Below are 14,745 nucleotides of genomic sequence, written 5' to 3'. Positions count from 1 at the left end.
ACGACCCTTTTGAAACATGGTCAAAGAGATTGACCGCAGGCAAACGTGCTCAACCACAATGAATGACCGACCATGGTAACTGTGACTCCGGTTGCCTGTCAGTCAACACAGCGTATTATACATTCCGTGATGAACCACATTTCTCCGCTGTCTGTAAATCAATACACCCTGACCAACCACGGATGAAATGATCGAATGCAGCGACCGTGGTCGACCACAGATACAGCGACTAGGGTCATTATGGGAAGACGTACCTTTAAAGCCGAACGGAGTAGGATCACTCTTTATCTCATGACGTTTGGTTTTATGGTCAGGGCTTGTGGGAGATCCTAGCCATCACAGGAAGACAGGAATAAAGGAGAAGAAGAGGAAGAGAGTGAAGAGGAGAAGCAAAACCCTCAAATAAGACAAATATTAGTAGTAACATATCTTGGAAGTGGAAGTTAAAGTAAGCGCAGACAAATAATGAAGAGAGCAGAGGACATTGAAAGAAAGGAGCACCACAAACTGTATGTTCTAACTGCATGTTGTTCTCTGTACGAACATTGTCATCCTACAGCTACTCAGACAGACTACAGGGGTGAAAGACACATACAGGGTCCCTGAAGTGGTCTATTCACTATCAGCTGCAGTACAACTCTAATTGGTCGTCACTTTAGCAAGCGTTTCCCAACTCTGGTCCTCAAGTACCCCCAACGGTGCTCGTTGTAGCCCCGGACAAACACACCTCATTCAACTCATCAAGGGCTTGATGATTAGTTGACAAGTTGAATCAGCTGTGCTCTGGGTCTACGATAAAAATCCGTACTGTAGGGGTACCCGAGGACTGGAGTTGGGAAACACTGACTTAAGCTATGGGACTAAATTACCTCTCTAGATTCTAATCTATGGTCACTTTAGCTACATTTTCAGGTACCTGATGGAGAGAAGGGAATCCTGGGTAAAGTTAAGCTTTTATTGTCAGGAGGCGAGAGGTCTGTGGAAGGAAGCATGCCATGTTTTATACTGTAGTAGTAGTAGTAGTAGGCTACAGTGCTGACATATAGTAACAATGTATATGATTATTATGGCAACCCCTGGTGACCAGCTAGGGCTGTTACCTTTGTTGAAGTTGCTGAAGCCCTGCAAGGTAAAACGCTTTTTAGCCACAGCTGCTCTGTCTGAGGTAGGACTAGTCGCTGCTTCTTCTGGGCCAGGAGAAGGAGCGGAACAGGGGAGAGAAGGAAGGAGGGAGATGCGAGTGGGATGAGAGAGAGGAGAGCGACAGGGAGAGGTGTGGGAGGCATAAAAGAAGGAAGGGATGGAGAGAAGGAAAGTGCAGTGATGAGAAATAGAAAGAGACAGAAAGAGAAGTGACGACATCGGCAAACGGGGGGAAGAGAGGAGAAAGATTAGTCATCTCATCACAGAGAGAGAAGCAACATTTAGTTAAGAGTAAAAGTCAGAACATAGTATAGTTCAGTGTTGTTTAGGTGAAACAAGAAATGCTTTAGGAAAGTGATAACTATTAAATACTGTTGAGAGTAAAAAATAGCTGTGAATTTAGCATTGGACCCAGTTAAAAGGTGGTGGTGTCTGAGCGTTCTTTATGTTATAAGACAGTATCCTCCTCCCCTCTCTCACTCTCTGCACACCTTTGGTCTTTGGGAAGGAGCAGGAGTTAGCGTCAGGGCTGCTGGGTTCTCCCTTCTCCTTCATGCTCCTCTCCCCTCTTCTAAATGGACTGAGGAGACAGGAGGATGAAACAGGTCTGTCAGAAACTCACACTGCAACACATGTTTACACTGCTGCTACTTTCTGTTTATTATCTATGCATAATCACTTTACAAATTACCTCGACTAACCTGTACCCCCGCACATTGACTCGGTACCGGTACCCCCTGTATATAGCCTCGTTATTGTTATGTAATTTTCTTGTGTTACTGTTCATTACATACATACATACATACATACATACATACATACATACATACATACATACATACATACATACATAAAAAATGTTTAAAAAATATTTATATATATATATATATATACACACACACACACACACACACACACACACACACACATACACATACACATACACATACACACACACACACACATAGTTTACATACTTTAGCCAAATTTTCACAATTCCTGACATTGAATCCTAGTTAGAATTCACTGTCTATTATTCTGACATTTCACATTCTTAAAATAAAGTGGTGATGCTAACTGACCTAAAACAGGGAATTTTTAGAAGGATTAAATGTCAGGAATGATGAAAAACAGAGTTTAAATGTATTTGGCTAAGGTGTATGTAAACTTCCAACTTCAACTGTATATATATATATATATATATTATGAAATTAAAAAATATATATATATTTGTATGTATGTATGTATAATGTTTTAAATTTCACTTTATTCACAGTCTTTTCTTAAGGGATTGTTAGTAAGCATTTCACGGTAAGGTCTACACTCGTTTTATTTGGCGCATGTGACAAATACAAATTAGATTTGACTTTGGTAAGACAACATGTTGTATTCAGGTTTCTGAACATTGCCGATAGAAACAGAATTTAATTGAGCGGACACGATTACATATTCTATCAGACAGACAATCATATCTGTTCTACATGATACATTTCTGCCTGAACCTTCTCTTACATCCCCCTAAACAGACCCCATTATTCCATGTAATATACCGCGCATAACATTCAAGAGGGGTCTTTGATTACTTCTCATTTGTGAATGAGAGGCTCTGACTCTCTAATAGGTCAGTATGGGTCAGATGACTGACCTGAGGCTGACAGGTGCTCCAGCACAAGAGGGGAACTGGAACAGTCCGTCTGACGGCCTCTGTTGACTGGCTTCTGGAAGACACGCAGGGAGATCAACTACAGTCCCACTACATCATGATCAGTGAATGTAATACTCAATGTAATTACAATACACTCAAAGTATTAGAAATACAACTAATACTATTTGACATCAGGTCTGCCACAGACAGATACCCTGCCTACCTCTGTAGGCTTCCAGCTGCGTTGTCAGAACCTTCCGGATCTCCTTCACCCACATTGTTTTTACCTCAGACGTTGAGGCCTGAAATACAATGGTGAAACCTCTCAGTTTTGTGTTATCTAAATAGAGTCTGATATGATTTCTGTATCATTGTAAAATACACTTTAGACATGTAGTCTGTAGCTGTTGTTTGGGAAAAACCACTCACCTGAACAATGTACACCTCCTCCCGTGAGTTGCACCAGACCTCAAACTTCTTGTTGTCACCTTTGGCGTTCTCAGTGATGCCCACAGCACTCATCTGATAGAGGGCATACATTTTGGAAGCTGTTACCTTCTAAAAGCTCAATGTGAACTCACTTGTAATATCAAACACTGTTAGACCTACTACAGACAGACAGACACACGGGCAGGCAGGCAGACATATGGACAGACAGACAGACTCACGTTGAGGGACTGTTTGAAGCTGTAGGAGGGGGCTTTCTCGTAGCCCTCCCCGTTCTCCTCCCGTCTCTTACAGAAGAGCAGGGCCTTCTCATGCAGGAACAGGTGTCTCTGCATGGGCTTAAAGCGGGCCAGGTCCTTGACCTTGGCATGACCTTTCTTGTGTTCTGTCCACACACTGAATGACCCCTGCATCAGCAGCCGTCCCAGGTCGCCCATGTTACCCTATCAGAAGAAGGGTCACAGGTCAGGAGAAAGTTCATGACTCATCAGAAGCTATGGTGCTGCAGCCTTATGTAATTTTGACATGACACAATCTCTAAAATAATGTGATGTTGATGCCATGAAAGGAATATGCAATATATTTCAGAGAATGTGAAGTTGATCGATGATGAACTCACATCGTATCCAGTGATAGCGATGAGGTGCATGGAGTCGTTGACGGCCTTCAGGATGCCCAGGATGGAGGTGAGCGCCTCCTGCAGGTCTTCTGACCCCTCACAGCCCTTACTGTACTTCAGCAGCTCCTACAACACACACATGCACATATTGAGTTATGTTGATCAGCAATGACACATTCTGAAAATAAAGGAGTGGAACAGAATGCTCTTGTGAATCATGAGACAATGTAAATACTGGTCCTACCTTCAACAGGAGCTGGTATTTGGTGATCCTCTGGACCGGTTTCAGGAGATAGGAGTCCAAGCCCAGTTTATGTTCCAGCTTCTTCTGACACTCCTGTTCCAGACCAGAACAGGGAGAATACATCAGTAGGGGATAACAACCACTTAAGCCTGAAGCTGTTGTGTGTGTGTACCTTAGGGGAGGTGTGTATATGGTGTGTACCTTAGGGGGGGGTGTGTGTATATGATGTGTACCTGGAAGAAGGAGCAGTCGGAGCACTGTCTCCACAAGCTCTCAGAGCGAGGTTTATTCTGACAATACTTCTCATAGATCTGCAGGTCTGTCATCTATGAGATAGAGAGAGAGAATAAAGAAAAGAGAGAAATACCCCTGCATCACAAACACTTCACTACAATCAGAGTAGTGATTTAGACACAACATATTCCAGTTCAATCTCCAAACACTCACCCTCTCCAGAAAACACCGACCCACAAGTTCCGGGCAGTCTTCGTACTCTTCCAACTCCCTCAGAAAGGTCCTGGAAGATCATAAAGAAGAGTGATGCAGAGAGAAAGAGATGATCAATTAGTCAGTACAATGCCTGGGTAGTCCTATCACTGTGTAAGCACCATTAATAACCGCTAGGGAGTGCTCATTTACCTCTTGTGGAAGTGGTAGATCTCTGGCATGTTGCCAAACAGCACATCTTTCTTGTTTTGCAGAGGAATGGGCATAAGACTGGCCATGGATGGGTTGTCCATCTCTGAGGCATAGCCCTGAAACACCCAATAGGATGAACACAGTTAAGACCGATACGCAAGTGTGAGAGGAGGACGAAGAGGTTTCAGATGGTCCAGGGGAGAGGGATAGAGATACACACCTGTAGAACACAGAGCAGTTCCTCCACGTATGCCCTCTCTGTCTCCAGCAGCTCATTCATTACATGTCTCCATAGAGAGAGCACAGTCAGACATAATGTAGACAGTTCAGGCTTACATGATACAGACACCAGAGGATAATCGTTATTAATCTCTATGGGTGAAACGCTACACACAGAAGTCAGAGAAACACCACAGACTCACAGATATGCAGTCAGATATAACAACGGACAAAACACGGACCAAACTTACTTTCTGAGGATGGCCAGGTTCTCGTCCTCCTCTGACATAGAGGCACTTCTGTTGCTCTGTAGCTGGCCCTCCACCTGAGAACACACCACAGGATGAGTGTCTACTGAAACTACTGGAGCTAGTGTCTTATTTGACATGCATACTGCAGGTATGATCATTTCTACCCCACAGTAAAACACAAGAGGGACCTCCACTTACTTTTCTACAGCTGACCCTATTCACAGTGTCTCCCTCTGTGCAGCTCTTCTCCAGCACTCTCTTTGCTATGGGGGAGAGAATGAGAGAGTGGAGGGGCTGAGGTGGGATATTAACGATACACATATCTAAATATACATTGACCGATCTAGTTAAAAGAACATTAACCCTATGACAGGACTGCATGTGTGATGACAGGGTGCTGATGATATGTATACAAGGACATAATGGTACATAATGACTGGTAGAGTACTTCAGGACAGGTGGTTTATAAGGACTCACCTGGCGAGGACAGTGGGGACTTGATGGCTTCAGGCCTTGGGGCCACAGGCTGGACTGGCCTGGTGTGTTTGGCTGCCAGCTTCTTCAGACTGACCCTCCTCTTCTCAAACATCTCCTGCATGGAGACCTGCTTCTGGAACACCTTCTCCACTTGGTCCTGAGGGAGGAGAGGAGAGAAGGATGAGAGAGGAGGAGAGGAGAGAAGGATGAGAGAGGATGAGAGAAGGATGAGAGAGGAGGAGAGGAGAGAAGGAGAAGAGGAAGAGGAGCAGGGAGCAGAATTACACCCTGGAACCCTAAGTGTTTGATAGCTGTTTGTTTGCTGTGTCATCTTTTCTTTACATTTAATTGATCACATTATGATGACATTTTAATGACATGAATCCAGGTCCGAGTCATAAAATTGGATCCCCTTACTCTGAACTCCAGGTTGAGCACTGTTTCGTAGTCCCTGCAGATGGCACTAGGATCAGTCAGTTTGTTCTGTCCTGCTGTATCCAGGTAACGCTCAATCTCCTGCAGCGCTGACTCCGCCCCGTCATGTGACTGACACTTGTCCACGGGCTGAGAGGCCAGCAGGTAGATGCCATCATCACACCACTTAGCAGCCTGGGAGAGAGGGGGGTTGAGTGTGTGTTTTTAGGGGTTTATGGGGTGGTGTGTGTGTGTGTTTCTACATGCATTTGATTTACTTTTTTTGACTTTGTGTGTATGTGTGTATATATCTACACTACCGTTCAAAAGTTTGGGGTCACTTAGACATTTCCTTGTTTTTGAAAGAATAGCAAATTTTCTGTCCATTAAAATAACAGAACATTGATCAGAAACACAGTGTAGACATCGTTAATGTGAGTCGCAGCTGGAAACGGCTGAATTTTAATGGAATATCTACATAGGCGTACAGAGGCCCATTATCAGCAACCATGTGTTCCAATGGCACGTTGTGTTAACTAATCCAAGTTTATAATTTTAGAAGGCTAATTGATCATTCGAAAACCCTTTTTGCAATCATGTTAGCACAGCTGAAAACTGTTCGGATTAAAGACGCAATAAAACTGGCCTTCTGCATTTGTGGGATCGATTACAGGCTCAAAATGGCTAGAAACAAACAAACAAACAGTATTTTCTTGTTCTGAGAAATTAAGGCTATTCCATGCAAGGAATTGCCAAAAAACTGAAGATCTCGTACAACGCTGTGTACTACTCCCTTCACAGAACTGTGCAAACTGGCTCTAACCAGAATTGAAAGAGGATTGGGAGGCCCCGGTGCACAACTGAGCAAAAGGACAAGTACATTAGAGTGTCTAGTTTGAGAAACAGACGCCTCACAAGTCCTCAACGGGCAGCTTCATTAAAAAGTACCTACAAAACACCAGTCTCAACGTCAACACTGAAGATGTGACTCTGGGATTCTGGTGCTCTAGGAAGAGTTCCTCTGTCCAGTGTGGGTTTTTTTGCCCATCTTAATCTTTTATTTTTGTTGGCCAGTTGGAGATATTTATTTTTCTTTGCAACTCTGCCTAGAAGGCCAGCATCATGCATCACCTCTTCACTGTTGAGACTTGTGTTTTGCGGGTACTATTTAATGAAGCTGCTAGTTGAGGACTTGTAAGGAGTCTGTTTCTCAAACTAGACACTCTAATGTACTTGTCCTTTTGCTCAGTTGTGCACCGGGGCATCCCACTCCTCTTTCTATTCTGGTTAGAGCCAGTTTATGCTGTTCTGTGAAGGGAGCAGTACACAGTGTTGTACGAGATCTTCAGTTTCCTGGCAATTTCTCGCATGGAATAGCCTTCATTTTTCAGAACAAGAATAGACTGACGAGTTTCGGAATAAAGTTTTTTGTTTCTGGACATTTTGAGCCTGTAATCAAACCCATAAATGCTGATGCTCCAGATACTCAACTAGTCTAAAGAAGGCCAGTTTTATTGCTTCTTTAATCAGGACAACAGTTTTCAGCTGTGCTAACATAATTGCAAAAGGGTTTTCTAATGATCAATTTGCATTTTTAAATGATAAACTTGGATTAGCTAGCACAACGTGCCGTTGGAACACAGGAGTGATGGTTGCTGATAATGGGCCTCTGTACGCCTATGTAGATATTCCATAAAAAATCAGCCGTTTCCAGCTACAATAGTAATTTACAACATTAACAATGTCTACACTGTATTTCTGATCAATTTGATGTTATTTTTAATGGTTAAGAAAAAAATAATCTTTCAAAAACAAGGACATTTGAACGGTAGTTGTATGTGTGTGTGTTTATGTCCCTCTCACCCTCTCCAGGCTGTGGTGCAGCTCTATAGCTCTGAGTAAGTGGTCTTTCTTTGCTCTCAGGTAAGTGCTCAGTTCCTCGTTCACGGTTCGGAGCTCAATGCATTTGGGCTGGATGGAGTCCTCAGCATAGTGGGTGTTCTGAATCAACTCGTCACCCTCACGGGCCAGAGCCTGGGCTCGGTCCAGTACCTCCTACAGAGGGAAAGGGGGAGAGAGAGAGAAAGGAAGAGAATGGGGTACGAGGGAGAGAGAGAGATGGAAAGATAAAAGAGAGATGCAACATTATTGATTTATATACGTACTCTGGATAATACATGTCTATCAGTGTGTTTGTTTACTTACACAGACTCTCTCCTCGTGGCTGCTCAGCTCGCGGAAGATGTGATCAGCGTGGGCGGGGCTTATCCCCACCTCCGAGAAAGCTGTCAATCTCTGTGCCACCTGGTCCAGCAGACACCTTACCTGGAACAGTAGGACAGCAGTTAGAACACACACAGGTTGGACACATACAGACCAATGTAATGACATTTGGTATGACATACACACAATGTATACTCAGATCTGGTTGTAGATGCACACACAGACATGGTGTACAAAGATCAGGTGTGACATGCACACACACACACACACACACACACACACACACACACACACACACACACACACACACACACACACACACACACACACACACACACACACACACACACACACACACACACACACACACACACACACACACACACACACACACACACACACACACACACACACACAGGTGGCCGTGTCAATGCCCCATAGGTGTACCAGGATCAGGGGTGTAATTGCTTCAGAGATCTACTTAGTTTGTAAGGTGTATGTTGCTCTCTGGCGTATTGCTCTCAGGTACTGTAACTAGTGTATGTTACCCATGGTGTACAGAAGTCAGGTGTGTGGAGTCATGTGATGTCCCACTCACCTCTCTGTAGTTGTGTTCAAAGTGACGGAGTAGCAGACATTGCTCCAGCTTGGTCTTATGTCTCTCCCAGAACTCATCAAAAGCCCGTTCTGTCTCATTCAACTGGGAAAGCAGTCTGATTGAGGAGAGGGATAGAGGGAGAGGAGAGGGGGTGGAGGAAGAGGAGAGGGGGTGGAGGGAGAGGAGAGAAGATGGATAGAGGAGAGGGGAGGAGAGAGATGGGGAGGGAAAGATGGTGAAAGGGTAAGAGAGAGAGAGAGAGAGGGAGAGATGGAGCAGAGGGGGTGAAAGAGAGAGATGGGTTGAATGGATAGGGAAAGATTGAGATAAAGAGGGAGAGAATATTAGAAAAGAGGAGACATGAGACATTTTCTTCTATTCCTCTGTGTGTTTTGCTCACTCTACTGAGTTGAATGTGAAAGATGCCAGCCTGTTTTGTCTTCTCTGTCAGCAGTGTTCTCCAAAATATTCCTTCTGACCTCAGAGGACCAAACACTGCCAGTCCTTATCATGGTGAGGAGCAAAAGCTGTTATGTGTTCTCACCTCTTGCATTCATCAAGTCCTCCAGTGTTCTATATTTCCTGTGCATCTATGAACCAAGTGTTCTAGGTGCCCTGAGTGTGTTCTAAACCCAATGTTCTAGGTTCCCAGTGGGTGTTCTACCTCAGTGTTCTAGGTTCCCAGTGTGTATTCTAACCCCAGTGTTCTAGGTTCCCAGTGTGTATTCTAACCCCAGTGTTCTAGGTTCCCAGTGTGTATTCTAACCCCAGTGTTCTAGGTTCCCAGTGTGTCTTCTAACCCTTATGTTCTAGGTTCCCAGTGTGTGTTCTAACCCTTATGTTCAAGTTTCCCAGTGTGTGTTCTAACCCTTATGTTCAAGTTTCCCAGTGTGTGTTCTAACCCTTATGTTCAAGTTTCCCAGTGTGTGTTCTAACCCTTATGTTCAAGTTTCCCAGTGCGTCTTCTAACCCTTATGTTCAAGGTTCCCAGTGTGTGTTCTAACCTCTGTACGGTGGCCAGGTTCTCCAGTTCGTCCTGGTTCATGTTGTGGTCTGGGTCTCTGACCACTGGCTCATTAATACTCTCCAACAGTCTGCTGCCCTGTCCTAAAGCCACCAGCAGATCCTCCTGGAGACACAAACACATCAGGGGAATCAAATACACACGCCAACACCAGCACTCTGATATCAGTGGTGTGGGACAAGACAATGATTTACTTAGATTTAACCCATCATGTTATTTTGTGTATTCATCTTTCTGGAGGTGTGTGTGCGTGCGCGCGTGTGTGTGTGTGCGTGTGTCCGCGCGTGTGCGTGTACGCGCGTGTGCGTGCATGTATATGCGTGCGCATGCGTGTGTGTGCGCGCGTGTGCGTGCATGCGTGTGTGTGTGTACGTGCGTGTGCGTGCGTGTGCGTGCGTGTGTGTGCGTGTGTGTGCGTGTGTGCGTGTGTGCCTGCTCTGTACCTTCATCTTGCTCTTCTTGTTGATGTGTGTCCCCAGTAGGTTGCTGGTAGCCTGGATGTCATTGGGTAGTTCGGTCTCTGCTAGCTCTGTCCCAAACGACTGCAGGATCTGAGCTGTTCTCTTTACCATCAGAGCAAAGCCCTCAATGGCCTTCACACAGATGAATATAGTACATTGTTAGAAAGTAACATGCATAGCTTGACTGGGAAAAAGGATATTAGTCCAACACTAGGAAACTGGGCCATGGTTCTGGTGTTTATGCTGTGTATTCACTGTGTGTTTGCTGGATGGTTACCTCTGTGTGTTTCATTTATTAGGATCCCCATTAGTCGACGCCAGAGTATGTGAGCGGAGCTGGAACGGAGCGGGGAGTTTTGGCCTTCTTGTCCAGCTCCAATTTCACTTGAGTAGCGCACACACTTCATGAGCTCAGGGCATGCCCGCCTCAGCATGCATTTGTAGTCTATTTGTGTGCTGCTATAGCCCCGTCCTTTAGCTACTGTCATAGAGTTCACTAAATATTTTCATAAAGAAACTGATTAAACACCCAGTTGCTAAATCAAGGTGACTTACAAAGATGAGGACCAAGAGCAAGAGAGGGAGTGTGGTGATTTAATGTCCACAACTAAAGAATCATTGTGGAATCTGAAAAGACACTTATCCCAAAAAACCATGACTGTTTTTTGATGTCATTCGAAAACATAATGTATGTAACATAATGTAACTTTCACTGCTATGCGGACGACACACAGCTATACATTTCAATGAAACATGGTGAAGCCCCAAAATTGCACTCGCTAGAAGCCTGTGTTTCAGACATAAGGAAGTGGATGGCTGCAAACTTTCTACTTTTAAACGGACAAAACAGAGATGCTTGTTTTAGGTCCCTAGAAACAAAGAGATCTTCTGTTGAATCTTGTTGAATCTGACAATTAATCTGGATGGTTGTACAGTCGTCTCAAATAAAACTGTGAAGGACCTCTGCGTTACTCTGGACCCTGATCTCTCTTTTGACGAACATATCAAGACTGTTTCAAGGACAGCTTTTTTCCATCTACGTAACATTGCAAAAATCAGAAACTTTCTGTCCGAGAATGTTGCAGAAAAATTAATCCATGCTTTTGTCACTTCTAGGTTAGACTACTGCAATGCTCTACTTCCCGACTACCCGGATAAAGCACTAAATAAACTTCCGTTAATGCTAAATACGGCTGCTAGAATCCTGACTAGAACCCCAAAATTTTATCATATTACTCCAGTGCTAGCCTCCCTACACTGGCTTCCTGTTAAGGCAAGGGCTGATTTCAAGGTTTTACTGCTAACCTACAAAGCATTACATGGGCTTGCTCCTACCTATCTCTCTGATTTGGTCCTGCCGTGCATACCTACACGTACGCTACGGTCACAAGATGCAGGCCTCCTAATTGTCCCTAGAATTTCTAAGCAAACAGCGGGAGGCAGGGCTTTCTCCTATAGAGCTCCATTTTTATGGAATGGTCTGCCAACCAATGTGAGAGATGCAGACTCGGTCTAAACCTTTAAGTCTTTAGTGAAGACTCATCTCTTCAGTGGGTCATACGATTGAGTGTAGTCTAGCCCAGGAGTGTGAAGGTGAATGGAAAGGCACTGGAGCAACGAACCGCCCTTGCTGTCTCTGCCTGGACGGTTCCCCTCTCTCCGTTGGGATTCTCTGCCTCTAACCCTATTACAGGGGCTGAGTCACTGACTTACTGGTGCTCTTCCATGCCATCCCTAGGAGGGGTGCGTCACTTGAGTGGGTTGAGTCACTGACGTGATCTTCCTTTCTGGGTTGGCACCCCCCCTTGGGTTGTGTTGTGGCGGAGATCTTTGAGGGCTATACTCAGCCTTGTCTCAGGATGGTAAGTTGGTGGTTGAAGATATCCCTCTAGTGGTGTGGGGGCTGTGCTTTGGAAAAGTGGGTGGAGTTATATCCTTACTGTTTGGCCCTGTCCGGGGGTATCATCGGATGGGACCACAGTGTCTCCTGACCCCTCCTGTCTCAGCCTCCAGTATTTATGCTGCAGTAGTTTATGTGTCGGGGGGCGAGGGTCAGTTTGTTATCTGGAGTACTTCTCCTGTCTTATCCGGTGTCCTGTGTGAATTTAAGTATGCTCTCTCTAATTCTCTCTTTCTCTCTTTCTTTCTCTCTCTCGGAGGACCTGAGCCCTAGGACCATGCCTCAAGACTACCTGGCATGATGACTGGCCGTGCTGCTGCTCCAGTTTCAACTGTTCTGCCTGCGGCTATGGAACCCTGACCTGTTCACCGGACGTGCTACCTGTCCCAGACCTGCTGTTTTCAACTCTCTAGAGAAAGCAGGAGCGGTAGAGATACTCTTAATGATCGGCTATGAAAATCGAACTGACATTTACTCCTGAGGTGATGACTTGCTGCACCCTCGACAACTACTGTGATTATTATTATTTGACCATGCTGGTCATTTATGAACATTTTAACATCTTGGCCATGTTCTGTGATAATCTCTACCCGGCATAGCCAGAAAAGGACTGGCCACCCCTCGTGGCCTGGTTCCTCTCTAGGTTTATTCCTAGGTTTTGGCCTTTCTAGGGAGTTTTTCCTAGCCACCGTGCTTCTACACCTGCATTGCTTGCTGTTTGCAGTTTTAGGCTGGGTTTCTGTACAGCACTTTGAGATATCAGCTGATGTAAGAAGGTCTATATAAACAAATGTGATTTGATTTGATGACGGTCTACATACTATGTGCACATGCTAAAAGAAAGGAACGAGGTGGGTAGATAACTGTGTCATAGTAGCAAAGTATTTCTAAACAAAAAATCTGATCTCTTAAATGTTTTGCTCATTTTTGTTATATTATCCATACAATAAGCCATAATTGATTTAGGCCCAATAGGCCTGGCATTTTCCCATGTTCAAGGAGCTTTCCGTTTTGATTAGGTTATTTTGCCTAAAAACCTTTAGAAAAATACCTAAAGAATACCTAAGAAAAATAAAACGACTCTGCATCTCTGCCCAGCCTGGCAAGATTGGCCAAAAGGGTGTTTATCATCCCCAGTGGCTCTGCAAGTGTGAAGAGGATATTCTCCTCTGCTGGCTGACTCTCCAGGCACCATCGCATGAGCCTGACACCACAGACTGGCCAAACTTTCTAAAAATGTATTCAAAGGCACTAATAAGTCATTTTTTGTTTTAATTTGTATTTAATTCTAAGTAGGTCACAGCATATATGAGCATTTAGAGAATTGTTTAATACAACTAAATGTTTAAATGCTGAGCGCATTATGTCCCTACCAGCCTATTGTGTCGCACTTGCAAATGCACAATTGATTTATTTGTAAGCCTTGAAATAATTGAAACAATTTAGCCGAAATAATTATTTTAGGCTCCCTGTCTGGCTCCTGACCTATTAATATGCTGTTTAATATGACATGTCGCCTATTTGAAATGATGCTCACTTCTTACATTCACCTTTTCATGTATATTCAAATAAACATTCTTATCCATATGGTTTGGTTTCAATACTTAAACACAAAATGGTAGATCCAGGTAGTCACAAAAATAGATGGTTGTTGGTTCAATTGTGATTTTAATGAATGGAGCGAATTTGGAGAGGGAATTTTTTCTTCATGTGAGCGGAGCGGTTTTTAGCGGAGTGGTAGGAAAGGACATGGAGGGCCAGAGCGGTGTGCTGCACCTCTCCATTAACGATGAGCGGGATTTTACAACCACTCATCTCCGCTCACATGCGCTGGCCAACGTCAATGGCAACAGCTAGTCTTACTGGGGTCCGACACATAACGAAACATACATTACAGACAAAATACTTTACAATTTACATTTAAAAACATGTAGTGTGTGTGTGTGTGTGTGTGTCTGTGTGTGTGTGTGTGTGTGTGTGTGTGTGTGTGTGTGTGTGTGTGTGTGTGTGTGTGTGTGTGTGTGTGTGTGTGTGTGTGTGTGTGTGTGTGTGTGTGTGTGTGTGTGTGTGTGTGTGTGTGTGTGTGTGTGTGTGTGTGTGTGTGTAGTCAGTCTTCCTCAACTGACTGACTCAGTCAGTCTTCCTCAACTCTTAGCCAAGAGAGACTGGCATGCATATAATTAATACTAACCCTCTGATTACAATGAAAAGGAAGAGGTGCGACTCTGTTCTGGGCCAGCTGGAGCTTAACTAGGTCTTCTTTGCAAATCAAATCACATTTTATTGGTCACATACACATGGTTAGCAGTTGTTAATGCGAGTGTAGTGAAATGCTTGTGCTTCTAGTTCCGACAGTGCTGTAATATCTAACAAGTTCACAATAACCACCTTAAATCACACAAACATAAAGGGATGAATAAGAGTATGTATATATAAATATA

The 14,745-nt window shown here is 44.2% G+C and overlaps 1 protein-coding gene across 8 annotated transcripts in view; it reads right to left on the bottom strand.

Moving 5' to 3' along the window:
- The window catches only part of LOC118371185 (guanine nucleotide exchange factor DBS), a 68,438-nt gene that overhangs the window by 2,933 nt on the left and 50,760 nt on the right, over window positions 1-14,745 (bottom strand). For 3 of the 8 annotated variants that reach the window (XM_052522228.1, XM_052522221.1, XM_052522229.1), the window contains exons 7-29: window positions 10,387-10,536; window positions 9,924-10,048; window positions 8,920-9,034; window positions 8,304-8,423; window positions 7,962-8,153; window positions 6,102-6,293; window positions 5,685-5,841; window positions 5,406-5,470; window positions 5,208-5,281; window positions 4,958-5,024; window positions 4,738-4,853; window positions 4,546-4,615; window positions 4,332-4,424; window positions 4,099-4,191; window positions 3,855-3,980; window positions 3,457-3,678; window positions 3,218-3,310; window positions 3,012-3,090; window positions 2,789-2,861; window positions 1,635-1,723; window positions 1,101-1,187; window positions 917-976; window positions 255-329 (exon numbers count right to left, since the gene is read on the bottom strand). In XM_052522228.1, coding sequence (XP_052378188.1) covers window positions 255-329; window positions 917-976; window positions 1,101-1,187; window positions 1,635-1,723; window positions 2,789-2,861; window positions 3,012-3,090; window positions 3,218-3,310; window positions 3,457-3,678; window positions 3,855-3,980; window positions 4,099-4,191; window positions 4,332-4,424; window positions 4,546-4,615; window positions 4,738-4,853; window positions 4,958-5,024; window positions 5,208-5,281; window positions 5,406-5,470; window positions 5,685-5,841; window positions 6,102-6,293; window positions 7,962-8,153; window positions 8,304-8,423; window positions 8,920-9,034; window positions 9,924-10,048; window positions 10,387-10,536 — 2,533 coding nt within the window. The remainder of the gene's footprint in view (window positions 1-254; window positions 330-916; window positions 977-1,100; window positions 1,188-1,634; window positions 1,724-2,788; window positions 2,862-3,011; window positions 3,091-3,217; window positions 3,311-3,456; window positions 3,679-3,854; window positions 3,981-4,098; window positions 4,192-4,331; window positions 4,425-4,545; window positions 4,616-4,737; window positions 4,854-4,957; window positions 5,025-5,207; window positions 5,282-5,405; window positions 5,471-5,684; window positions 5,842-6,101; window positions 6,294-7,961; window positions 8,154-8,303; window positions 8,424-8,919; window positions 9,035-9,923; window positions 10,049-10,386; window positions 10,537-14,745) is intronic. The other 5 variants (XM_052522223.1, XM_052522222.1, XM_052522226.1 and 2 more) reach the window with 5 other exon arrangements.

This window comes from Oncorhynchus keta, chromosome 7 (genome assembly GCF_023373465.1).
Source record: "Oncorhynchus keta strain PuntledgeMale-10-30-2019 chromosome 7, Oket_V2, whole genome shotgun sequence".
Taxonomy (NCBI): domain Eukaryota; kingdom Metazoa; phylum Chordata; class Actinopteri; order Salmoniformes; family Salmonidae; genus Oncorhynchus; species Oncorhynchus keta.
This window is presented reverse-complemented; position numbering and strand designations above follow the sequence as displayed.